Source organism: Diabrotica virgifera, chromosome 7, assembly GCF_917563875.1.
Source record: "Diabrotica virgifera virgifera chromosome 7, PGI_DIABVI_V3a".
Lineage (NCBI taxonomy): Eukaryota > Metazoa > Arthropoda > Insecta > Coleoptera > Chrysomelidae > Diabrotica > Diabrotica virgifera.
Window position 1 is genome coordinate 189,481,743 of NC_065449.1, and position 27,431 is coordinate 189,509,173.

The 27,431-nt window shown below is 32.1% G+C and overlaps 2 protein-coding genes across 2 annotated transcripts in view; one reads left to right on the forward strand and one right to left on the reverse strand.

Annotated features, from left to right (window-relative positions):
• Nucleotides 1-21,094, reverse strand: part of LOC114333037 (intermembrane lipid transfer protein VPS13B) — a 187,835-nt gene extending 166,741 nt beyond the window's left edge. Inside the window, exons 1-5 of the mRNA XM_050655825.1 lie at nucleotides 20,918-21,094; nucleotides 20,756-20,860; nucleotides 20,428-20,605; nucleotides 9,070-9,154; nucleotides 1,418-1,599 (exon numbers count right to left, since the gene is read on the reverse strand). Of these exons, the coding sequence (XP_050511782.1) occupies nucleotides 1,418-1,599; nucleotides 9,070-9,154; nucleotides 20,428-20,605; nucleotides 20,756-20,842 (532 nt within the window). The 5' untranslated portion in view covers nucleotides 20,843-20,860; nucleotides 20,918-21,094. The remainder of the gene's footprint in view (nucleotides 1-1,417; nucleotides 1,600-9,069; nucleotides 9,155-20,427; nucleotides 20,606-20,755; nucleotides 20,861-20,917) is intronic.
• Nucleotides 21,095-21,453: 359 nt separating this feature from the next.
• LOC114333038 (negative elongation factor A) overlaps nucleotides 21,454-27,431 on the forward strand; it is a 47,576-nt gene continuing 41,598 nt past the window's right edge. The window contains exons 1-2 of the mRNA XM_028282859.2: nucleotides 21,454-21,664; nucleotides 25,772-26,026. Of these exons, the coding sequence (XP_028138660.1) occupies nucleotides 21,455-21,664; nucleotides 25,772-26,026 (465 nt within the window). The 5' untranslated portion in view covers nucleotide 21,454. The remainder of the gene's footprint in view (nucleotides 21,665-25,771; nucleotides 26,027-27,431) is intronic.

Here is a 27,431-nt window from a genome sequence, read left to right on the forward strand (position 1 = left end):
ACGACAAACGTACGTTAATGTAGTGCAAGTGATCTTGAGTACCGGCGTTAGGGTATAAGACGCCTGCCTGCAACACTAGCATAGGCGCCCTTCGGTTTTTTTAATTAGTATTTTGTATAGCACCAGCAGAAAAAAAACTCAGTTTGGCGCCCCCCAAACAGGGGCGCCCACCTGCAGTGCATCCCTTGCAGGTCCGTTATCACCGGCCCTGACGAGTATACTGTAACATTATTTATAGGCAGCTCACAACCTGGCCTATTTCGTTCCGGAAGCTTCTGTCGTCAAACTGTCTGACCCTCTCTGCAGGCGAGACAAATAGAAACTTGTTTTTGTTACAATCGGCGCTTCTAGAAGGCCATCGATAAACCTTTTTTTATTGTTCTTTAAATAATATTTACCTTTCGATTTTTCTGGAAATCAGTAGATAAATTGTACATAACTATATAAATAGACATGTTTGGAATTAGAAGTTTAGTTATGAATTTGAAACCGTCGGTGTACTTTGATATGTAACGGGCGCGGTATATTTTTGAATTTTTAATTAGATAAATTATTAAATTTGGTGTAATAAATAAATTAGATATCGTAGTTTGTAAAATAAAGGATATAAATTCAGTGTTTTTCATTTGTTTAGAAGTAAGATATTAAAAATAAATAAAGTCAACTAAAACTAAACATTAGTGCCTAAAAGATCATAGAAAAGTCAGTTTTGTAACAATACCTATATTCCGACAATAATTTCAAGAAGGTGATGCATACACTATTTTGACTAATATTGAATGGTGAGTGACAATGAATCACCGTCTTGTAAAAATTATCAGAGTGTAGTAGCAGCACTAAAGATAAAATATTTATTCCGAAAACCTTCTATAATTTAGCCCGAATGGGTTCTTTTAAATAAACAGACCTTTTACAAATGTTTTTTAATAAAGAAAATTGTGATATATGGTATACTTACAGCTGACTGAAAGAAATTAACTTTTTCCTTGTGGATTTTGTTGTTTACTTTGTTATTTTTATTCTAATTGATACAATAAATAAAGAAACTATAGCCTAGAGACTAATAAAATTAGCTGTATCAAATATTTCAAGTATACGAAAATATATCAGCTCTACTAGTGTTCTACAGAGGTTGTCGTAGATAAGTTAATTTCTTTCTTCTTCTTCTTCAGGTGCCATCTCCGCTACGGAGGTTGGCAATCATCATAGCTTTTTTAATTTTTGAGGCAGTTACTCTAAATAGTTGTTTTGAGCTGCATCCAAATCATTCTCGCAGGCTCTTCAGCCATGAAATTCGTCCTTCCGATGCTTCTTCTGCCATCTATCTTTTTTCATCCATCTATTTTTTAATTTCTTTACATACCCTAATTACATTTATACCTATGTGTTTACATTTAAGTAATAGCGGAGAACTTACCTATATACGACGGTTCCCATTTGTCATTAGCCGATTCAAATTTTAAATGTTTGACATTCATTGATAAAACTATATCTTCTTCTACATACTTCAATATTAAATTGTTACAATAAATTCGAATGTTACTGACTATTTTATTTATTAATAATTGCACATAACCCTGTGGCGCTTCCATTTCTTTCCTGAAAAATGTATATTTTTATTGTAAATGCATATTTGTAATTGTAATTCATTCTGGATACATTGAAACAGTGCTAGGGAAAAATTATCTACAGACTGTTTAGTTTTAAATACGAGTACACAATATACATGGCAACACTGCTTCCCACACCTGATTCGCGCCGATCCATTTAGTCATTTTCGTCATTCTGCAGTGGCAATGTACAATCCGACAAGCGAGACGTGGCGGGTGACCTTCTCGTATTGTGTATTTCTCGTTGTGTATTTTCGCGCACGGTCACCCGCCAGCTATGGTTTGTCGGATTGTAACCCATTCTCATAAGAAAAGTTGCCGATTTTAGCGCTTCCTTCAGTGGGATATATCTAATCCAACACTAAACGGTCTGTATGTGAATAGATACAATGCGCTGGAATAAGTGTTAGCCCCCCTTATTAACTTATTTATTTTTAACACATAAGCAAAACGCTCGGACAGGTCGATTTTTAAAATAATCATAGTATATTATAGCATCAATGTTTCGAACTTTACGCGATCCCCCTTCAGGTGACAGGCATAACTTTGATTTTTTTAAATGGGAATGTACATCATGTGATACCTCATTTGAACGCTTTTGAAATACAGATTACAAAAATGTATATTACTTTAATCCTTTTTTAGAGAAAAGGCGCAAAATTTCGGTTGAATTCTTTTTAAACGCATTTATTTATTTTGAATCCTGAGAAAACTAATAAGTATTTTTGAAAAATTTAAACGCAGAATGAAAGATTGCATTATTACCAAAGGCAAAGAGCCCCTTAGAATAAACAAAAAGTTGGTTTTGAATCATATATTTGAAATTAAAAATCAGACTAAATTTTCTCTTTTTTTTTCACCCCTGTGACTTATTAAAATAAACATTGTAGAAGTTTTCAGGGACTTTCGACCATCGATAATACTGTAATATTTCATTATGCGTTTAAATTTTTCAAAAATACTTATTAGTTTTCTCAGGATTCGAAAAAAATGAATGCATTTAAAAATAATTCGACCGAAATTGTGCCTTTTCTCTCAAAAAGGATTAAAGTAATATACATTTTTGTAATCAGTATTTCAAAAGCTTTTAAATGAGGTGTCACATGATGTACTTTTCCATTTAAAAAAATCAAAGTTATGCCTGTCGCCTGAAGAGGGATCGCGTAAAGTTCGAAACATTGATGCTATAATATACTATAATTATTTTAAAAATCGACCTGTCCGAGCATTTTGGTTACGTGCTAAAAATAAATAAATTTATAAGGGGGGGGGTAACACTTATTCCAGTGCACTGTATAAAGAATTTGACTAGATTCTAGATCAATATTGACAAATTAACAGACAAATATTACGAGATAACCAATATAGCATATAAATGTATATAGTACATTGTCTACAGCAATAAGTAAAAAATGGACTAAGAAGAGATCACAGTTCAAATGGAAAAGAAATATTTACTAAATACATGGAGCATCGTAAAATGAAGGCATCCTAGGTAAAAATTTATAAAAAAAATATGAAAGGAAATGGGCACCGGTATGTTGGGGGACGCCGAGCGCCAAAGAGCGGGCCCTTGACTTTGTTTTTCAACAAAAAATATGCTTCAAAACGATTAATGAAAAATTACATTGGATTCTACTACACCTTTGGATATTTTAAATTACTTGTATACAAATAAATTACTTTCATTGTTCCCAAATTTGTTCACTGCTCTTAGAATTTACCTCACATTGCCAGTGACAGTAGCGTACATTGCAATATCATTTTCTAAAATAAAAATAATTAAAAATTATCTAAAGTCAACATTGTCGCGCAAAGTCGATTGACAAATTTATCACTAGTAAGCATTGAACATGAAATAAAAATTAAAGTAAGTGATATTATTCAAGATTTTGCTAATGCAAAAGCACGAAAAGTATATTTTTTATAATGATATGTTTTATTATGTTCGTCCTGTAATAATTCGTTAATAAATTATTATTTTTATAATAATCACAACGTTGTTCTTTTTTATTCATCTAACCAATTCCTTCCTCAAAGTACTATTTACTCGTGTACTCAAACCTGTCAAATTTCCTCAACCAATTTTTAACCTTACCTGATAGATAAAAAAAGTTCATTTTTAATTAAATATTTTTAACAGATTTGGGTAGGTTGTTCTGACGCCGTGAATATCTATTGGCTTCCGACATTAATATGGCAATATTTGCATCTGGATTTTTGTTTATATTATAAGCGTACCTCTAATACCCTCTAATACCACATGTACTAGTACTAGTGCCTATTCGACTATTCCATTTTGACTGCGCGTCCACCAAAGGGCGCCAGGGCATCGACTGCATACGGGCGCTACATGGGCTAGAGCCGCCTCTGCACACACTCCACAAAGATCTATTGTGGTAATGGTTGGCGGTCTTCTAGTTTTTGACATATTTTTTGTTGTTCTCATAAATAATTTTCAAACTCAATTTTTAAATCAATTAGAGTCTATCTAACATATGAAATATTCAGGATAACCACGAACTGGTTGTTTTTCATTAACAAATCTATGTACGATTGGATTAAAATGTAGAAAAACACAAGACAACTAAATAATGGAACAATAGATAAACAAGTATCATAAAGCTATCATTATAATACCAGTAGGGTGCAAAACAATGCTAGAGGGAGCACAATAAATATTATTTCTTAATCTATTGAGTGAATCACTTAGACCTGGATCCCGCGTACCAAAAAAAAAGTTGATTAATAGCAAGCTGAAAATTTGTTAATAGCTTAACGGTGTCTAGTCGGACAAACTTTGATGTACGGGGACACTGGAACAGGGGAAGTTTTAATTGTGGAACAGATTAAAAGTTTGGAACGTCAGACTACGAAAACGTTCCATGTATTTTGTCGGACAGAACTTCCAATTAATTTGTTATCATTTCATTAAACTCTCATGCAAAAATCAGACTGGTGTTTATTACCAACTGGGCATTTTAATGAGTGAAACACGAAGAACATGTCAAATGACAGGAATTATGTTGGAAAGAACAGTCTGATTTTTGCATGAGTTTAATCAAAGGGTAACAAATCAATTGAATGTTCTGTCCGACAAAATACATGGGACGTTTTCGTAATCTGACGTTCCAAATTTTTAAACTGTTCCACAATTAAAAATTCCAGTGTTCCCGTACATCAAAGTTTGTCCGACTCGACACCGTTAAGCTATTAACAAATTTTTAGCTTGCTATTAATCAACTTTTTTTTGATACGCGGGATCCAGGTCTAACTGCATTTCCTAGACAAAAATGGTTTGTGTTCTTTACAAATCTCTATAAATATAGAAATAAGAGTTTTTGGGAAACAAAATTGAAGATTTTTATAGAAAAGACAAGTGAGCTAAGAAATTTTTATTAACCTACTAACCAACTTAGTAAAAGTATGATACATGAATTTTCTTTTAAGTAAGGTATAGTGTATAGTTATACAGAGTTGGGATAAAGTATGGAACCAAGTAAATATCTTTGAAACGAAAAGAACAATATTTATGAAACTTTGCATGCAAGTACAGTGACGCAAAAGGCATTTGATACCATATTTGTTGTTACTACTTCACTTCCGGTTTCACCGGAAATACCCTTAACTTATTTACTTTAAATGGGATACGCTGTATATTTTTGTAGATTTTAAAAGAACTTGTTATTTTTAATTCATACATACCAAGTTTGGAAGAAAAAACTATTAAAACAAGAAATAAATCATTTTAAAGTTAAAAAATATATAAATTTATTTACGTTAGACCAATGATAATAGAAATTAAAAAAATCATTTCAAATATTGAAAATGCCCGCCGTTCACCTCCTAACAACGTGCAAGCCTATAAATAAATTCGTGAGCCACTCTTTGCAAGATTTCTCCGCGTATTGGTTCACATTCATCAATTATTATTCTTTGTCTCAAATCCTGCAAGCATGTTGGTCGCCTGACGTAAACACTTGATTTTAGATAACCACAAAGAAAAAAATCTAACGAGTTGAGGTCCGGAGAACGAGTGGGTCACTCTTTGAATCCTCTACGTCCAATCCAGCGATTAATTTACCTCCAAAAAATCCCTAACCCGTCGATCATAGTGGGAAGGCGCTCCATCTTGTTGAAACCAAAACTTTTGTGGTAACTGGCCATTCTGTTGAAGTGCAGGAATAATTTGGTTATTTAGTAAATTTAAATACTTGTCACCAATCCAATTTCTGTCTATGGAAAAATGGGCCTATTAGTCTATTTTGAACAATTCCCATCCAAACATTTAACTTTTGTGGATGCTGGGTATGTGCTTCAATAATCCAATGAGGATTCTCATTTGACCAATACCTACAGTTATGACGGCTAACTGTTCAATTTAAGCAAAAAGATGCCTCATGGGAAAACTACATTTCTTGCAAAATGTTCGTCATCGTTACAAATGTCAATAATTCGTTCGCAAAACTCCAAGTGTCAATTGTATCTTACGGATGATATTTTTCCATTTTCAATATTTTCCTTACATATCGTTGACTTATTCCATGGTTTAGTGCCAAATTTGTTGTGGAAGTTTGAGGTGATACCTCTAAATCAATTGCAATATTTTGTTTATTAACTTCGTTCGTTGCAGTCCGTGGTCTTTCAGTTTGTGGCAAATTTTTGACCATCCCAGTTGCATTAAAACGTTGCAATGTTTTAGTAACCGTTGAATGTGATGTAGAATTTTTTTCAGGTTCATTAAAAATATTACACACCTATTCATGAGTTCTAACACGATCACCATAACCGATTATCAATAATATTTCAATACGATATTTTTCACTTAAATGAACCATTTTTATTACAACTTATTTCTGTCAATTAGTTCAGTAACAGTTTTATCTACTATACTAAATTCAAATAAGTCATGCATTGCCTGGAAACAAAAATTTTCGTTTATTTCCTGCTGCGTTGTAATTAAAAATATCAAGTTCTTTTGAAATCTGCAAAAATATACAGATATCCCATTTAAAGTTAATAAGTTAAGGGTATTTCCGGTGAAACCGGAAGTGGAGTAGTAACAAAAAATATGGCATCAGGTGCCTTTTGCGTCACTTTACTTGCATCCAAAGTTAGAAACCATATGGAGAAACAAATATCTGACCACGGAAAGCAAAATAAAAGTATACAAGACAACAGTAAGACCTATCCTAACATATGCAGCGGAGACAAGGACCGATACAAGAAAGACGAAACAACAAATCAACAATCAGGGGCGGCCCGTCGGGGTAGGCAAGGTAGGCGCCGCCTACCCTCTTCAAATGTAGTACAATAATATAAATTATTAATATAAATTACTTATTTCAAAATTGTAATTTATAAATTTTGACACAATATCTACAATAAAATAGCAAAAATTATCCAAATTATTTTTAAAAATATCCAAAAAATTTTCTCCGTAGTTATAATTATTGTACGCTCCTTGTAGTATCAGTAGTACTGTATAGATTCTATATTCTCCTTGGTCAGGCACTCGGGAACGTAGCCTGAAATAGAACGACGCCACACGACGCCAATACCGAATTGACGTGCGATCTCTCTCTGTTTACGCGAGCAGGCCTGCTGCAGGCCGGCGGATTTTGAACGGGCGGATAGGCACAGAGTCTTATAGCCGGACCTACAAAATTTTATCAGTTGCTTCTCTTGTGTCTTGTGAAACTGTTTAATAATTGTTTTTTGATTTTGGCTGTTATTAGTAGGTTAAGTATTGAATAAAACTAGGTAGGACAATTTAAATTTGTTTATGAAAACTGAATAATGTGTTATTAGATTAAATAGATAATTAAAAATTTAAAGCGAGGTTAATTGTTAACTTATCAATTTATTCGAATAGTAAATTATTATTTGATACATAAATAAAATTAGTAATATTTGACGTTGTTGAAACGTAGGTGTGTTAGTTTTATTGGTGGAAAAACTTTAGTCATCGAATGTGAATACTTTAAACGATGTAATATGCAGTTTGATCGAGACACCTTTTTCAAGGCGCCAAAATCAAGAAAGATTAGTAATTATTTCAATGGGCCGGCCTTTACAAAATTTAACAATTTTATCCACAGATAAGACAAAAGACAATCAACCATTTTCGAGATCGTTTAAAACAATATGGTATGAAAATCATAAATGGCTAAGCGGAAGTTATTTTAAAAATTCACGTTTGGGTGAGTCAGGGATATTCAGATTTGAAAAATTTATCAGCTAGTGTAAAAAAACATGAATCTTCGAAAGAACATTTAAACAATTGCTTAGATTTAAAACGGTTAGAAAAAAATAAACAAACTACTGACAGTGCTTTCGCTGGACATATTTCTCTATCTAATAAGATATATAATGAAGAAGTTGAAAAAGATTGAAGAAGTTGAAAAAATTGATGTTACAATTCTTTTTGCAAAACAAGAACTTACATTTCGCGGTCGTGATAAGAGCCATAATTCTTCAAACATGGGTAATTTTAAAGAAATTTTTAATTTAGTAGTTAAACGCGATCAGGAAATCCAGGATCATGTTAAAAAATAGAAGGGGTGTTCACGGGTTTGTCAAAAACAATACAAAATGATTTAATAGATTGTCTTGCCGATTACGTAAAAAATGAAATTTCAACAGAAATTAATGAAAGTCAATTTTTTTCTATACTAGCTGACGATACTACTGATATAACCGAAAAATCACAGTGTACTTTAACAATCCGTTTTGTTAACAAAGTTGGTCAGGTAACAGAAAGATTTTTAGGGTTTTTTGATGTTAGCGATAATAGATCTGCAGACGCTCTATATAGTTTAATTTCAAACGTGCTTGAGCCATATGATTACAAAAATAAATTAATTGCTCAATTTTACGATGGTGCAAGTGTAATGGCTGGCTCTTTAAACGGATTACAATCAAAAATTAAAGTAGATGCTCCAAAAGCAATTTTTACACATTGTTGCGCTCATAGATTACATTTAGTATTGCAAGACGGCTCAAAATGTATTACAAACTGTAGGATATTTTTTGTCGCCTACCCGAAGTATATGTGTACCTACCCGCATACTGAGGTCACGAGCCGCCACTGTCAACAATATCGAAATGAAAGTATTAAGATCAATAGAAGGCATATCAGCATATTATCAATATATTAAGAGACAGACAAAGCAACAGAAGTATACGAGAACGATGCAAAATTCAAAATATTAACAGGTGGATAAAAACAAGAAAGAAAAACTGGAACGAACATGTAAACCAAATGGAACCAGATAAATTAGCGAACATCTGTAAAAACAACAAGCCGTATAGCAGAAGACCCGTTGGAAGGCCGCCGAAAAGGTGGAAAGACAATGCACAGTCAACAACTGAAACAGAATAAGAGGCAGACAAACAGGAGTAATCCTAGTCGCGCGAAGAAGAAGAAGTATAAGTATATTAGTTGTTAGTACATTACCCATGTCCTGTTTTCTTTTCTCTTCCAGATGCTGTGGGATCTGCTCTTCCTCTTGTTTCTTTTCCTTTTAAATTTAAAATGCATTCTAAAAAATATCAAAAGGCCAATGAGAAAACAGTTAAGCTTTCTATGGTAAATTTTTTATAGACTATGTTATCTTATTTACTAATGGCAGCTGATCTGGAAAGCTCAACGTAGGTGGCGCTTGTGTAGTTGGAGGTCAAGTCAACTTACGTAAACTCTTCAAATCAATCTATTTCTAAGTACATATTGCATATTATATTTGTTTCATGTTGTGATTTGTTTTATGTAATGATACCAATGTTCAAAAGAAAGGAGACAAAGAAGACCTCAACAATTATACAGGTGTAAATCTACTGAGCACCGTACTTAAGCTAACCACAAAAGTCCTAACCAACAAAATCAATAAACTAACAACTTTATCAGATGAACAACAAGGATTCAGATCCAGCAGATCCTGTGTAGACACCGTATTTGTACTAGGGATGGGAAAAACCTACCGGTTTTAACCTAAAACCGGTTTCTTTATTTCGCAATAACCGGTTTTACCGGTTTTTTTGTCCCGGTGATAACCGGTTTTTTCTTTTTAAAGTAAAAACCGGTTATCAGGTTTTTACGGTGATTAGGATTAGGTTAGGTATTATTTTGTATCCCAATCATAACTATTATTCTCAAGTAATTATTCCAAACAAAACCATACTTCAAATTTTATTTTATAAATACAGAAGCAAACTGAAAGTGCAAACTCCCATCAGCCAGAAATAATTAAGTTTTATTATAATATTTCGATGAAAAGGTATTTGTAATCATAATATTTACATAAGAAGTGATCTGGTTGAAATAGACGCGAATATCATCTATGTTTCACACTTGACTCTTGACATTGAAAGTGGGCGAATGACTTTTTCTGATTACCAAATATAATGTTCTGACTATTAATATCGAAGTATCGATTACGAATACGAATCTCCAAGGATTTCCCTACGTTTTCAAAACGATACACCCTTACAGGAAGTATTAGATGAGTTAAAATGTACCTATTATACAAATATACAAACGTGTTAAAAGAAATACATGATAAATTTTTTTTGATGGTAGTAAAAATAAAAGGTAAATTGCATCAACCAATTTATTTTCAAGTAAAATATTTATGTTGATATTATTTTTTTTAAATCCCATTTGAAAGAGTCTGGGAAATTTTTTATAAGTTGAAATGGTTGGGTTAAATTGTATTTTATTGCAATATGTATGTATTAATCTTACACTATATTACATTAATTAATAATCAATAAATATATAATAATAATAATAAAATAATAAATAAATATAATAATTAATAGAATAAAATGATTTTATTAACAAATGTGTTTTATTTATATTGATATTATGTTCTTTCGAGAGTACTAATTTTGATCATATTGATATCGAGTCGAGTGGAGTATCACAAACTAAAGTGCATTGTAAATGTAACATTGCAACCTATTGGATTAAAATAACCGAAAACCAGTTTTTGAAAAAACCTTTTTTTTTGGCCGGTTTTAACCGCCAGGTTAAACCGTAAGCAAAAAAAAACCGGTATAACTGAAAACAGGTGTTTTGTCAAAAACCGCCATCCCTAATTTGTACTAAGACAAATCACAGAAAAGGCCATCGGGTACAATAAACCAGCATATCTGTGCTTTATAGACCTGACAAAGGCTTTCGATCGCATCCAAGTCGAAGACGTCTTACACTTACTGTATAGAAGAAACATACCAATCAATATTATACAAACCATCGAAAATATCTACTTTCATAATCGAATACAGGCAAAGATAAATGGAAAACTAACACAGTTTATACCAGTACAAAGCGGAGTAAGACAAGGTGACTCGTTAAGCCCATGCTCTTTAATATAATAATGGACAAAATAATAGAAGCAGTACGTAAAGGTCATGGTTACAGAATGGGGAACAAATAAATCCAAATATTATGTTATGCAGACGACGCCGCATTAATCGCCGAGACAGAAGACGATATCCAAAGATTAACACACCACATCTTCAATACAACAGACAAGAAATACAATATAATATCAGCAGAAAAACCAAATGTATGACAACATCTAAATACCCACTACCAGGGCCGCGTTTAGGTCAATTGACGCCCTAGGCAATTCTCTAGTAGCCGCCCTTCAAGCATGTACCATTTTTGCGAAAAAAAAATTGCAAGCAGATTTTTTTATTTAAATAAGAATACATAAAAATTGTCATTCTAGTTCGATCACATCAGATTTCTTTCTTGATTTTTCTTTGGAAAAATCATCTACATATAATGTCATAATTTATCGCCTTTGTTACGTCACTTTCTATGGACAAGATCGACAAATTGTTAAGACGTTCTTGCGTCATACTTGATTGGAAATTATTTTCATGACTATTTTAAATTCTTGACATTTTCGAAAATGACCTTTCAGCGGACACATTGGTTGGCAACTGGGAGACACAAATAAATGCGCAAAGCAATATCAAAATTAGGGAAAATATCTTTCAATCCACTCTTCTTTAAATATATAGATGTGTATGCCAATTATTGGTGATTGCTGATTTTATTATGGTATCCAAATGAACCTTTAAGTGAATGCATTCAAGTATGAATGTTCTATTAGTGCAGTCAGTGAGGGTATTTGGCTCCGAATTCCATCTTACTGCATCAATTTACTTGATATTTTCACTGTAAGTAGGGAATAGCTCCAGAAACAAAGTCTACGCTATATCCTATGACGCTTTTAACTTAGGGGTGGTTCCCACCCGTTCTCGGGAGGTGGAATTTTTTTTATCAAACTAACACCGGAAGTGGCCAGACAACCTAATTCTAAGCAATAACTGTTTTATAAATTGTTTTAGAAAACTCGATACTTTTTGAGTTATTCGTGGTTAAAAATTTGCCATTTTCCTTGAAAAATTGCAATTTTCGGAGACTGTTTTTTTGGGAATACAATAACAATTGTTCATCTAACAAAAAAAACTATACAAAACATTTTTGTAGCTTATGAAAAATCAGAGAGATTCATTTTTTCATAAATCTCCTAGATTTAATAAAAAAAGGGATGGTAGGTGAAAAAAGATTTTTTTGGTGCATGCTCAAATCGGTGTATTCAATTTAAAATAACAGAGAAATTGTCGATTTTAGGGGTATAATGCTACCAATGCCTTTTGTAGTGCTTGAAAAGACCTTTAAAACGAGAATTGTTAAATGTCGGTTACATTCAAACTAAGCGAGATATGGTGCAAAAATAATTATGATGAATGTGAAAAAGATAAAAAAGATTAAGGCAGGTTTTGTTTATATTTGATTCAGAGTTGGACCACCATCTCCATATAGCTATTTCAGCATCCTTATGCCTCATCAGTGAAGTTCAGAAGTCTCAACTCTGAAGGAAATACAAACAATGCTGTCAATTTAAGGCAAACCATCGCAATGCAATGAACCCACCTCTGAGACGCAATTTAGCGACATCTCTCGTATTACGAGGAAAACAACGAAAAGCCCCAGATACAAAGTTTACTACCTTTTAAACAATTAGAATAATTGAAATAAAAATATAATAAACAATATTTTAAATCTAAGACTTTTCGTTAATAAACTGCTTTCTGGCTGCATCCCGTATCTCTGGATTTTACAATATATAAACACAAGAGACGACGAAAGTAGGAGAAAGCAAATAGAGGACGCTTAGGCCACGCATTCACCTTCCCTTCGTCAAGGAAAAGGACCGAAAGACAGTTTCTAAATACTCAAACTGAGTAAAAATGAAAAAGATAAAAAAGATCAAGGCAGGTTTTGTTTATATTTGATTCAGAGTTGGACCACCATCTCCATATAGCTATTTCAGCATCCTTATGCCTCATCAGTGAAGCTCAGGAGTCTCAACTCTGAAGGAAATACAAATAATTCTGCCAATTTAAGGCAAACCATCGCAATGCAATGAACCCACCTCTGAGACGCAATTTGGCGACATCTCTCGTATTACGAGGAAAACAACGAAAAGCCCCAGATACAAAGTTTACTACCTTTTAAATGATGAATGTATTTTAAGGAAAAATGAGAAGTATATTTAACCCCTCTCCACCATAATTTAAATGCATCGTTTTTCTTCTAGAATACCTTCTACAATACCTCCAATACCTCAATCAACGCTTCTACTACAGTGTTATTTCTATATTCAAAAAGTTGGACGGGTTTTAAAATAAATGGTTTTTGAAAAGAACAAGATCAAATTATAGAGCGCATTTTTAAATTTTCTTAAAAATCTTCTTTTTCTTTATGTAATTCGAAAGTGATAAGAGATACGTAAAAAAATACCTTACAAAAATGTAGGTTTTCTTTTAGATAACAATTTTATTTTTCTTTCGAGTTACTATCATTTTCGAGTTACATGGAGAAAAAGAAATATTTAAAAAAAATTAAAAATGCTCTCTATAATTTGATCTTATTTTTTTTTCAAAAACCGTACATTTTGAACCCGTCCAACTTGTTGAACATAGAAATAACACTATAGTAAAAGGTATTGTAGAAGCAAAACGATGCATTTAAATCTAGTGGATAAGGAGATAAAATATATATACTTCGCATTTTATCTTAAAATAAATAAGTCATCCTTTTTTGTTGCACCATATCTCGCTTAGTTTGAATGTAATCGAAGTTTAACAGTGCGGTCGTTTTAAAGGCCTTTTCAGGCAGTACTTACAAAAGATATTGATAGATACCCTTAAAATCGACCATTTCTCTGTTATTAAGTTGAACACACCCATTTGAGCATGCACAAAAAAAATTCTTTTTATCTACCATATCTCTTTTTATGTTATCACTAGAAGACTTATGAAGGAACGAATCTCTTTTTTTTTCATAAGCTACAAAAATGTTTTATATAGTTCTTTTCGTTAGATGCATAATTTTTAAGGTATTCGCAAAGAACCGTCCGAAAAGGCAACCTTTTTCAAAGAAAATGGCAAATTTTCAACCACAAATAACCCAAAAGGATTCAGTTTAAAAGAAATTATAGAACAGTGCGCCCGTCGCCTTTGCGGTGCTACCGACGGCCCAATAATCTCTAGATTTACGACTTCTGTCCTTTTTGAATGAATAGTGTTAAGAAAATGCAATTTGTTTTCTAGAAATGAATGCCCACTTATATTCCATTGATGGATGTACCATGTTATTCGATTTTAATTTTTATATACAAATATTTTTTGTACAGTATTTTTGCCGCCCTCTCATAATTTGCCGCCCTAGGCAACTGCCTATATTGCCTAATGGATAAAGCAGCCCTGCCCACTACGATGTAAAATCAAAATTGATGGGGAAATAATAAAGCAGGAAGCAAAGTTTAGATATCTGGGAATAGATATAACCAGTTACGGATATGTTGAAGAGAAAGTACGACAACAAAGCTTAAAAGTAAGTAAAGCTCTTAATGACATCTACAAGCTAAGTATCTCTTAATGACATCATCTGGAAGAACAAACATCTAAGACCAGATACAAAAGCAAGAATCAATAGAGCAGCAATTAGACCTATATTGACATACACGGCGGAGACAAGACCTGACACATCTAAAACGAGACGACTACTAGAAACAACAGAGATGAAAATACTTTGACGAATATCAGGGAAAAGTCTGTTGGATAGGGAGAGAAGCGAAAACATAAGAAGATCATACAATGTACAAGATATAAATGGATGGGTGACAAAACGGAAACAGAAGTGGAACGAACACATTAGTAGAATGGCAGAGGATACGATAGTACCAATAGCACGAGATAAGTCACCAAATCGACGAAGAAGTATGACCAAGAAAAAGATGGTGCGATAATTTAAACAATTTAGGAGGATAATATTGAAGAAGAAACAGGCTTTAAAGTCTACATAAAGAAGGAAGAAGAAGATATTTGTTTCGCAGTGTGAATTTAATTAGAGAAAATAAAATGAGAAAAATAAATTTGAAAAACAAAATATTAAAACGATGATTAATATAGTTTATCTTTCGATAAGGACTTCCTTTTTTCCAGTAGCTCTCGAATTCCTTTTCCTCAATTCATTTTTCAACGCACAAACAGTCCAATATTCGAATTTTTCTGCCATAATTTATTATTCATTAAATCGTACACAAAAACACATAATATACAAACTTCGTATGACAAATGAGGCCACGTCGCTCATTTTTGATATACAAATATGACTAACTTTCATGGCCGTGGATATCAATGGCCCCTAAGAGTAGTATCCCGATTAAAGCGTGGCACGCAATGTGTTAATAGATAATTACCTCAAAAAAACCCAAAACTGTCCAAACAGACTATTTTGGAAATAAAAGTTGGTACCAAAACTAGTGATAAGTGTCAACATAGTCGTATTGTCAATCAATAACAAAACTATTTGGCAAAGCAGTTCTGGACCTAGGAGGTAAACTACATGTTGACATGGTGTTATTTTGAATAAGTTTCTTTAATCCACTTATTTTATTCATTGGATTATACAAACTGGATTCAAAAAGGCCTTGGTTATATATTATCATTAAAATATGTTGTCTTTCAAATAAGTATGGCACATATCAGATTTTTATAACATTCTAAATGCTCTAAACTTTGTTGCAAACACACGCTAAACACTTGTTGATTGAAGTGACATAGTGTAGTTTATCTCCGAGGTCCAGAGTTATCAATTAGTCCATTCTTTCACGGTTTTTGCTCTAAATTTTAAAGAACCGCTTGGATTGATATGAAATTTGGCATACGTATAACTTACATGTCAAAGAAAAAAAGTGATATTGTGCCGATGTGTGCTTTTGCCGTGGGGGTGACTTTCATCCCCTCTTGGGGGTGAAAAAATATATGTCCAAAATAAGTCCGGAAATGGGTAAACTGACTAATTTTAAGTAACTTTTGTTCTATAGAGCTTTTTCGCCAAGTCAACACTTTTCGAGTTATTTGCAAGTGAATATGTTCATTTTTCAACAAAATAACCACATTTTTAGACGGTTTTTCGCAAATAACTCAAAAAGTAAGTATTTTGTCGAAAAAAACGTTCTTAGCAAAAATATAGCCTATAAAAAAGTAAAAAAAAATGGTGTACGCGTTAGGTCTCTGGATCTCGTAGAACCAGAGTTATAGCCAATGAAAAATAGATTCATATTCACCAAATTTCAAATAGAATATTTCGACGTGAAATATTCAAAAAATTAGCACTTTTTGGGGAAAATCTATTATAACTTTTTTAAAGCGTTTAAAAAAGCTTTATTTCTGTTTTTACAAAAAGTTTTAGCATTAAATTTAAGCAAGTTACGCTCAAAATAAAGTTGGTCCCTTTTGTTTTTGCAAAAAAAAATCGGGAAGACCACCCCCTAATTAGCAACTTAAATTAAATTAATCATTACCGCTCCACAAATTATTTTACTTATGTTGTGTTTATATGATCTGTAAGTTTCATCGATTTAAAGTGCTTATTTTTGAAAAAATTTGGTTTCAAAGTAAAATTTTTAAAAATTTAAATTTTGAAAAATATGTTTTTTTTTCAAAATAACTTAAAAATTGTTAGAGATACCAAAAATCTCGAAAAACAAAAAAAGTCAGATTTGCTTTTCTGAATATCATGTATTTTTTGTTTTTCTGTTAGACAAAAATTGATTAAGATTTGGTGTTTCTAAATTTGCATACATTCGTGATCAGTGACTCGTTCAACCCCTTTTAACTACAGCCCTTTCAATAATAAGGACTTTGAACCGATGAAACTTACAGATGATATAAACAATATATACAAGAGTCAATAAACTTGTGAAGTCGCAACGATTAAGTTCATTTAAGTTACTAATTAGGGGGTGATTTTCTCGATTTTTTTACCAATACCAAAAGGGACTAACTTTATTTTGAGCGTAACTTGTTTAATTTTGATGCTAGAAATTTTTTTATAAAACAAAAATGAAGCTTTTTTTAAACACTTTAAATAAGTTGTAATGAGTTTTCCCCGAAATGTGCTTTATTTTTGGTTATTTCACGTTAAAGTATTACATTTGGAATTTGACGAATATGAACCTATTTTTCATTAGCTATAACTCTGCTTCTACTAGGTGTAGAGACGTGATATATACACCATTTTTTTAAATTTTTACAGACTATATTTTTGCCGAGAATGTTTTTTGGACAAAATACTTACTATTTGAGTTATTTGCTAAAAACCGTCTAAAAGCGTGGTTATTTTGTTAAAAAAATGAACATATTCACTGCCAAATAACTCGAAAAGTATTGACTTAATGAAAAAACTCTATAGGACAAAAGTCACTTAAAATTAGCCAGGTTATCCATTTCCTGACTTTCTTTGGACGAATATTTTTTCACCCCCAAGAGGGGGTGAAAACCACCCCAGGGCAAAAGCACATATCGGCACAATATCACTTTTTTTCTTTGACTTGTTAGCTATGTGTATGCTAAATTTCATGTCAATCCAAGCGGTTCTTTAAAATTTAGAGGTTTTGCAATATTTTACCGTTAAAGAACAGACTAAATTGAGGCCCTCAGAGCAACAGTGGCCTAATCCACAAATTGAGCATTTTTTGATTAATATATCAATAAAAGCAGCAACATTAAATCTTCAGATTAACAGGGACCTACACAACCTACCTGTATATTTGGCTAGATGGCGCTACAAATTATGTAAATGACCCATAAACTAAATGGAAATACAAATGCACAGATTGGGCTTAGGCCACTGTTGCTTTGATAGTCTCAATTATTATAACATTAAAAGGGTATGTAATTTTTTTTTATTATTAAGCTAATGCCTCGACAACTAATGGTCATTGGCAAGGTGATGGTACAGTAGATTTTTTCAGTTAGGTATCTAGTGTAATGTGTAGTGTATGTGTTAAGTAAGTGTCTTGTTACTTTGCAAACTCGACGTCATTGTCTTTGCAAAGAGATGCTAATTGTATCCAAACATCTGTGGTCCCTCTGGTGAGTACCGATCCCACAAGGACAGAAACTATTTTCATTTACTAATTTATAATAAACGAAAAATTCTCTACCCAGCTGAGATTCGAACTCACAATCATTCTCTTACCACTGAGCCACAGAGGGGGTTGGTATGTAATTAATGTAAAAACTAATGGAAATTAACCAAATGGTCACTATGACATAAGCTGTTAAAAACAAATGTGGGGCTGAGTTGAGTTGTTTTAGAACAGAAAATTTAATTGTAAAAAATGATCTTAGATAGACAATCACTTATAGATTAGCAATAGTTACTTATTACATCACAAACCCCATTAGAGAGATACTTTTCAGTATAAAAAATATTTTGCTTAAGAGGCTACAGTAGCGATCAACAGGTAGCAACAAACACGTTCCAAGATTGTGGCTTCAATTTTGAATATTTTGTCGAGATATTTGGCACACATATTCGTAATATAATAAAGAATGGCGGTACAGAGCCCAAATTGAGAAATATATTAGTATGTGGAAATTACTCTGTAATTAAATAAAATACTAAAAAAACGAGCCTGTACCGCTATTAAGAAGAACAAAAAAATAAACTTTCTTCAAATAAACTTTTTTATCCCATGCCTAGATTTTGTGTAATCTTGGAACTACTAAAATTGTTTATTTCTAACAAGAAATCGAACATATTATAACTAATAACTAATTAGGCAACATAGAGAAATTATCACTGTCATTTTGACAAACCTGCGTCAGATTTTCTCTAATCTGTTCTGCCATCTTTATCGATATCTGTTCAATGCAGTAGTGTGTTAATTTAAGGATTCATTATCGTTGTTTCATAGGAAAGTAGTGTTTATTGATAGTTAATTTATTATATTTTTGTGTAATAGAACTAAGTTGTTGGCCTATTTGAAAAAATAGATTATTGTTAATTGTGAGTTTTAGTTATATGTAGATAAGTAAGTATATTTTACGTAAAAATAGTTCGAATTCTAATGCGAGTATATAAAGTTTTAGGAGGATTTTTTTATTCTAAAAATATTGTAAATAGTTTAACAAAATGGGAAAAGTAAATCAAACGAAAAATGAAGTGAAACCGTCCAAGAAACAGCCCATTAAAACCGTGCCAAAATTATGCGAAAATCGAAATTTGTTTCGCTTCACAACGAAAAATGATTATTTATTATTGTTTTATTAGTAGATATTTCATGCAAATACCTATCTTAACATAAAATTTTCACCCATTTTGGTTTATTTTTATAAATATTTATTTACTAATAATAAAATCGTTTTCTATTACTTCTATTTAGCGCGACTATGATATTGTCAAAGATTACCACTGTTGCTAAAGTTTATTATACTATTTCCCGAAGTTATATTTTTTTGCTACCTGTTGATCACTACTGTTGGCTCTTAATGTTGTTCTGAAGCTATTTCCTTGTGGCATTTTTATAATGAACTATTTTAAATGGGAAATAAGCCACAATTTTACCAAAAAAATGAATTTATTAACGTTTTGATGCCCAAGTCGGGTGTCGTTATCAAAATACAAAATTTTGTATTTTGACAATGACACCCGACTTAAGCGTTGAAACGTTAATAAATTCATTTTTTTTTGGTAAATTTCTTATTTCCCATTTGAAATAGTTCATTATGTTGGCTCTTAAGGGTAAGGTCAGGAAATAACTGCCCATAACTTAAAAATAATTGTCAGTAGAAAAGATATATGAAGCACATGAAGGGTCCAGGAGAAAAACATGATCAGCGCCATTTTGCTAATTTTACAGGAAAGCGAAAAAACTCTTCAAAACGTATTTATATAATACTGCTATACTAACTTGTATTAATTATGGTTTCTAGTTCTAGGTTTACTAATCATGGTAATAGGAAATGTATTAGGTAAATACTAAACTTTGGAAACTATAAATATTTTAATATGAATAAAAATATCCATATATAGTAATCCACACATTCCACACATAAATATATCCATAAAAACCTCAGAGGTTGTAGGCAGTAAACCCGTAAAAGAAACAAACAGTAAAAACTAAATGATCGTGTAGAAATGACAGGATTCAACACCAAATAAAAATGACACAATCAAATGAACTTGTCAAGTTATTTCCCTGGATGGCTGGTGGTTATCAGGTTCTTTCCCTGTATGTTTGATTGGCATAATCGTAGTAGTTAATGGCTTATTTACATGTAGAATATATACATTTTGTAGGGACTAGTTAGACATACTATATTTTTGCAGAAAAACTCATGTTTTCCCCTGATTTTTCATACAAAAAAAATGTTTTTAACAAGGAATCAAAAATAAGATAAATAGCTACATAAAAGTTTAGATTATGCAAAATATTACCTATGGTATTTATTGTAATAGTAATTGGTTCTGAAGCTAATTTTGTCCATGGTACATGTATAAGAAGTTCTCTAATACTACCAGAGACAAAACTAAATGGCAGCTGAAGTTCTTGTTCCAAAACTTGTAAATTTAATTCTAAATTGTTGAAAGACACATCTCCACCCCATAACGATACCTAAAAATAATAATCATATCTTATTTTGGTTGGTTTGCTAAATCATAGCTTTTAAAATTAATTTAGTGTCCATTGCTAATAAAATTAATCCATGAAAATATTTCAAGATATTTACTATTTTTTATTTATGTAAAATATTTATATATTTACCTGAGAATCTTCTAATTTAAAATTATTTATGTATCTATTGACGTAGCTCAATAAAATAGGTGTAATATAGGATTCTATCTTAAACATTTTAAATATCAGGGGGATCTGAAAATTATTTAGATTAATAATATTAATTTAATATATAAATATTTTGAAACTCACCCTGTGTTCATATTTATGTTCATTTAGTTTATTTTGTATTACATGAGGTGACAAGTAATGGAATATGGAATAATTAAGGTGCTCAAGTTAAGTTTTGTTGGCATATTTTTGCATCATTAAAATTTTGATAACAAAAACATTTGATTTGAAACGTCAAATATGCAGGCAGGATTGTCTGTCAAAATAAAACATTTAAAAAATATAAGTTCCCAGAATTTCAAACTGAACATAGTTGTCGAGTTTCCAATTACGAAAAGTTGATTACACTTCAAAAGACAATAAAGGACTTTTCAACTATATTTTAAGATAATGAAACAATAATTTTAAGAGATCAGTATCATAAATCTTATAATCTATTATATCAATGTATTAGGACTTTACTTTTCCTAGAAAATATGTTTAGACATACAAGTTTTTCTCTGAAATATATTATTTCTTGAAGATATTGGCAATGCTGTGCGCGTAAACTCATACGCATGTAAAATTAAATGTTGGCTAATCTGTTGACGGATGAAAAAGAAATGTCAGTAATCTAAAATGGCGAATGTACGTGACAGTGATACTTCTTTATGGCTTCATAATAAACTTGGAATTTCAAACGATTCTTGGACAGGAGGTTCAATATGTTCACAATTAAACGCCGAAGTATTGAGAAATATAAAAGACTGCTTTCCAGATTTGCAAACACAAGTCAAACTGAAGTTATTACTTAGCTTTTTTCACATCCCGCGCAGAAATTTGGAAGAGGTATGTTTATATCATTTTCAAAACAAAAACAAATTACAGTCATGTTAAATATTTTAAATCATTTAAATAATTACTGAATTTGAAAATTAAAGAATAGTATAGATGTATTACTTCTCATTCCAATTATAGAATTTAAACAGGTTGAGTAGGTTTGGAGTTGGAGAAAACTTTTTTTAAGTTATAAACTTAAAAATTTAAATAATGCAAATAATACACACATGGACAAAAATATCATGTGAAGTGAAACTTTTTGTGTTACAATCCTTAACTGTTCCAGTGTCATAGATTTCTTTTTGGAATAAGATGTTTTAAAGTGTCATTCTAAATGCTTTATTGGATTTAAATCTGATATTGGCTTTATCCTGCCCAATATAATCTTTTAAAATGAATCTGATCAAGGTAAGTATTCATTATTCCAACTACATGAGGATGCGTTATCATGCATTAGCATAAATCTGTCATATCCAATACGGCTGGCAAATAGCGATCCATGATCTTTCAAATGTTTCAAATATTAGTTGTCATTCACCCAACCACTGTGTAAGTTCAGTATACCCTTTCAAAACAATACCACTCCAAAGCACTATGCCACCAGCATCAAAACTAATGTTCTGTATGAGGTTAAAACTTGCATACCATATATATTTTTGCCATATATATTCAATAGAACTATCCATAATCTCTTCATAAATTTCCGACAATCGTACGATAGCATTAAAAGGGATCAGATGTGGAACACAATGGCAGAACTTTCAGTTCCAAAAAAACTTATCCAGCTTGTTAAGATATGTGTAAATAACTGTAGATGCAGAGTTTGCATAGGTAACAAACTGTCAGAATCGTTCGAAATAAGCAGTGGTCTGAAACAAGGAGATGCGCTGTCACCTCTCCTTTTTAATATAATCCTGGAGAAAGTAGTAAGAACAGCACAAATTAGAACAGAATTACTGACAGTAAATGGACCAAAATTACTACTAGCATATTATGCGGATGACATTGACATTGTGGGAAACACAGTCACCAATGTGAAGGAAATTTTCAATAAATTGGAGGTAGAGGCCAGAAAAACAATAGGTTGTCTAAACAGCGTACTGTGGAATCATGAAATAGGAAAAAGAAGAAAACACAATATCTACGAATCTTATTAAAAGCAGTCTATTGTACGGAGCAGAAACTTGGCAGATAACCGAAAACAACAGAAGAAAACTGGAGGCAGTAGAAATGGACGCTTTTAGAAGATCAGTAGGAGTGTCACGCAGAGAGAGAATAAGTAATGATGAGATAAGACAGCGAATGGGGGTTGACGGCTCTCTAACAACAGACATAGAAAGAAAACAGCTGATATAGTACGGACACGTCCAGAGGATGGATAACTCAAGACTCCCTAAAATAATTATGCAATGGGTACCACCAAACCGCAGAAAGAGAGGAAGACCCAAGAAATCTTGGAGAGAGGGAGTAACGAAGGCGATGAGCGCAAGAGATCTTAGAGAGGGCCAATGGGATGATAGAGTGTCATGGAAATTAGGCATCGGACAACGTCGCAAGACGTTTTAAAACCGATTGATATATATATATATATATATATATATATATATATATATATATATATATATATATAGAGGCAAAGAAAACTGGTTTAAGGATAAATGAAGAGAATGCTAAATACATGTGCATCAACAGACAAAAGGGACGAGATAGAATAGGGCAAAATGTTAGGGCCCATATAACTTTGAAAGAGTGGAGAGTTTTAAATACCTCAGAGGAACAATCACTGCAGATAACGAAATCACGGAAGAGATTAAAGGGATAATTTAGGCAGCAAACAGATGTATGTATAGCCTCCACAATACTATTAAATCTATGCGCCTAACACGAGCATCAAAGATCAGAATATATAAAACAGTGATTAGACTGGTGCTCATGTATTGTCGGCTTAGTGACGCAGAAATCTAACTACATTTCATATTTTGAAGTTAAATCTACGAAATTGAACTTACCTTAGTGAGTTTCGTAGTGAGGAGTTTTCATAACTCCTCACTGGGGTTTTAGGTGTTCAGAAAGAGGCGTCACTCAAAAGAACTCATTAAGTTCAGTGGTGTAGATATCTCAAAACGAGACAAAATGTAGTTAGATTTCTGTGTCACTAACCCGACGATATATGGGTGTGAGATGTGGACTCTGACCAAAGCAATTGAAAGAAAACTTAAATGTTTTATGAGAAAAATCCTCAGAAGAATCTTTGGACCTTATCACGACCCTAATAGTAACCAATACCGAATGAGAACAAATGCTGAGGTCAAGCAGATGTATAGGGCGAGTGACATAGTCCAAGAAATTAAATCTCAGCCTCTAAGATTATATCTCAGCCATGTCCATAAACTCTCTAATAACCGCCTTACCAAACTGATCTGGAAGCCAGCATCCACAAGAAGAATGCTCTTAGGATACTCATGAATGCGATGGAGAGACAATATATGGTCAGATCTACGAACAATGGGGCTACCCACTGTCACAACTATCATGGACGACTATTCGTTGACCGAGTGAGTTGTGCAGTCAGCTAAGACCCACCCCAGGTTGTAGTGCTACCAGAAGAAGAAGATTGGCCATATGAAAACGAGATTGACAAAACTTCGTCTACAAAGAGTTGGTGAACAGTAAGTACGCCAGTTGTAACCTCTTACAATACAGAGCATTAGTTTTGGTGGTGGTAGCATAATGCTATGGAGTGGTACATATTGTTTGGAAAGAACATACCCACAGATTCATACTAATGCACAATAACACACAATTCTCATGTCGCTAGTAGAATGAAAACTGACCTTTATCAGATTTATTTTAAAAGATTATATTGGCCACCATATAGCCCATATCAGATTTAAATCCAATCAACCATTTATATGACAATTTAAGGCAATAAATTCAGAAAAAAAATCCCATTCCTGTGATACTGGAAGGGCTAAGGATTGTAACACGAAAAATTTCACTTCACATGATACAGTAGACTCTATAACAAACACAGCTATTATGAGGTTTCGCTTATAAAGAGGTACACTAGATGTCCCATGAAATTCCTATTAAACTGTAACACATCTATAACAAGGCATATTGGTTATAACGAGGAAAAATGAAATCGTAGAATATGTATTTTTGTCTGTTTTTAGCGCTGTAATGGCTATAAATAAATACCCCAACTGACTGTGTCGACAAATCTGTGTTGTTATCGACCATAGATAGTGCTGTAATAAAATCCTAATAAAAGCTTAATAAACCTCTTCCTGTTCTGTTTATCTATGGACCGATATTGAATATTTTAAGAAAATTTACAATTTATGATGGCGAAGCCTTATTGTTGAAACAATACCTATTTAGCATCTTATATTGCTCCAAATGGCTCCACTATTCGCGGTGTGCAAGTACTTAGAAGGGAAACGAGAAACGACCGTGCACGAATCACGGAGAATATTTCAACTATCTTAAATAATTCATATTGGCAATTGAAATTGTCAAATTGACGTATATTTCATACCTTCTGTCATTGAAGCAGAAAAATTATATATTGCTCCACAATATTGATATGATATGCAATTATTATATAAAGGTAAATTTAATTAATTGTATTTTGCTTGCAGTATTGCATTTTAATAACTAATTTTATTTACTACATACAATTGTTTATGTTTGCATAGCATAACCTGCATCTTATTTTTTCTTCTTATTATTTTTTTGGACTATGGCCTTGACAATTATCCAGCAACCAGGACTAATATAATTGGCCAATATAATTAAAAGTGCGAATAAAAGTACAGAGCGTAGAAATAGAGGTCGCTGTGCCGAACTTGCACGGTCCCAATAGGAAGTTAATGTTTTAGAAAACTATATATGCATATGTATGCACAATATTATTGTTGTCTGATATAACGAGATCTGCTTATAACGAGGTAATTAGTCCGCCATTTCAGTTCTCGTTATAGAGGGAGTCTACTGTAATTTCAAAATATTCGATATTTTTTTCCATGAGTGTAAGTGTTCAGGTTATAATCTGATTTTTTCAACAGCTTTATATTTATTTTATTCTTATAACATATTTATTGGTTGTTTTAGTGGAAGGCAGAACTCGATCAAATTTTAGAGGTAGCTGTGGGAGATTCTGAATTATGGGTGGCAATGTTAGCAGACGCATTGAGAACATATCCCTCTACTGGGTCTCTAAATACAGAAATATCAGATGTAGATGAAGTGAGACCCATTTTTAATGATTTAGTAAGTGATTTGCGTAAACTTGTACGCAAGCAGAATGACCATAACATGTTACCCATGGAGTGTCACTATTTGAATAAGGCAGCGTTGGTGTCAGTTGTAAGTAGAGATATATTTTTTTATATCAGGAAAAAATATAATTTATTAAAGTAGGTATAAGAATATTACTAAATATCGCACATTCTATTCTAGTAACAACTCAAGGATGTGTGATGTATGGTTTTAAATCTAACGAAATAAAAGTACTATAGTCGATTCGCTAATCTGAGACACAACTGTCTACACTAAAATCATAATAAAGATGCACTAGAAATGAACAAGCACAAGGAGCACTCCCAAATCATGATTTGGATGTTCACATTAAATTAAATAATGAAAAAATTGAAATGGTTCAGGAAATAAAGTATTTGGGATTCATATTGGATAGGGAACTAACTTTTAGTAAACATGTTGATTACATTTGCAGAAAGATAGGGAAAAAAATAGGTTTTTTTCGAAGAGTATCACCATTTTTGACATTTCAAACTAAATTAACAATTTATAATTCGTTAATATTACCTCACTTTTTATATTGTTGTTCATTGATTTACACAGGATGTTCTAATTATGACAGGCTTCAAATTCTCCAAAATAAGGCTATGCGAGTAATATTGAGATGCAATCGATATACTCGAATTCAAGATATCCTGAAAACTTTAAATTGGTTAAAAGTTGAACATTTTATGTATGTCCAATCTATGACATTCTTATTTAAGATGGTAAACCATTTATTGCCTGAGTATTTGAACAGTCAGTTGGTCCCGATAGCAAATGTTCATGAGCATAGCTCTAGAGCTGCAAATTCAATAAATTTTTATGTTAGAACAACCAACAAGTCCAGTTCAATGAAAAGCTTGTTTCATAAAGGAATTGTACAGTTCAACAATATACCTTATCACATTAAAAATAGCCATAATGCAACTATCTTTAAGAGATTATTAGTCCATTATATTAAAACTAAGACCTAGAAACCAATTGGCAATGTTTGTTGTACTTCCACTGTTTTTATTTTTATTTTATTTTTTCTTTTTTTATTTATATATTGAATGTTTCTGATTAATTTAATTTGACAATGCTTATTTCTTTATTTGTTTAGTCTCATGTTTTTAATTTTTGTAAAATTTTTTTGTAATACTTTATGATAATTATACAGCGCTCCTTGCCTTGACAATTCTTATGTAATTTGTACAGGTGTGGAGTGCAATGTTTCTGTTTTGTGTATTATCTATTATGATAAATAAATAAATATCTATCTATCTATTTGGGAGTGCTCCTCAAACATTCAACGTGTTTTGGTTTGTTTATTTCTATATAGTGCATTTTTATTGTGGTTCCAGTGTAGACAGTTGTGTCTCAGATTAGCGAATCAACTATATCTGAGATGCCTCAATGCTATTACCCAGGATTTCTTCTATTTAATATTTTTATTAATAATATTTGTGACTGTTTCAAATCTAGTAAGTTT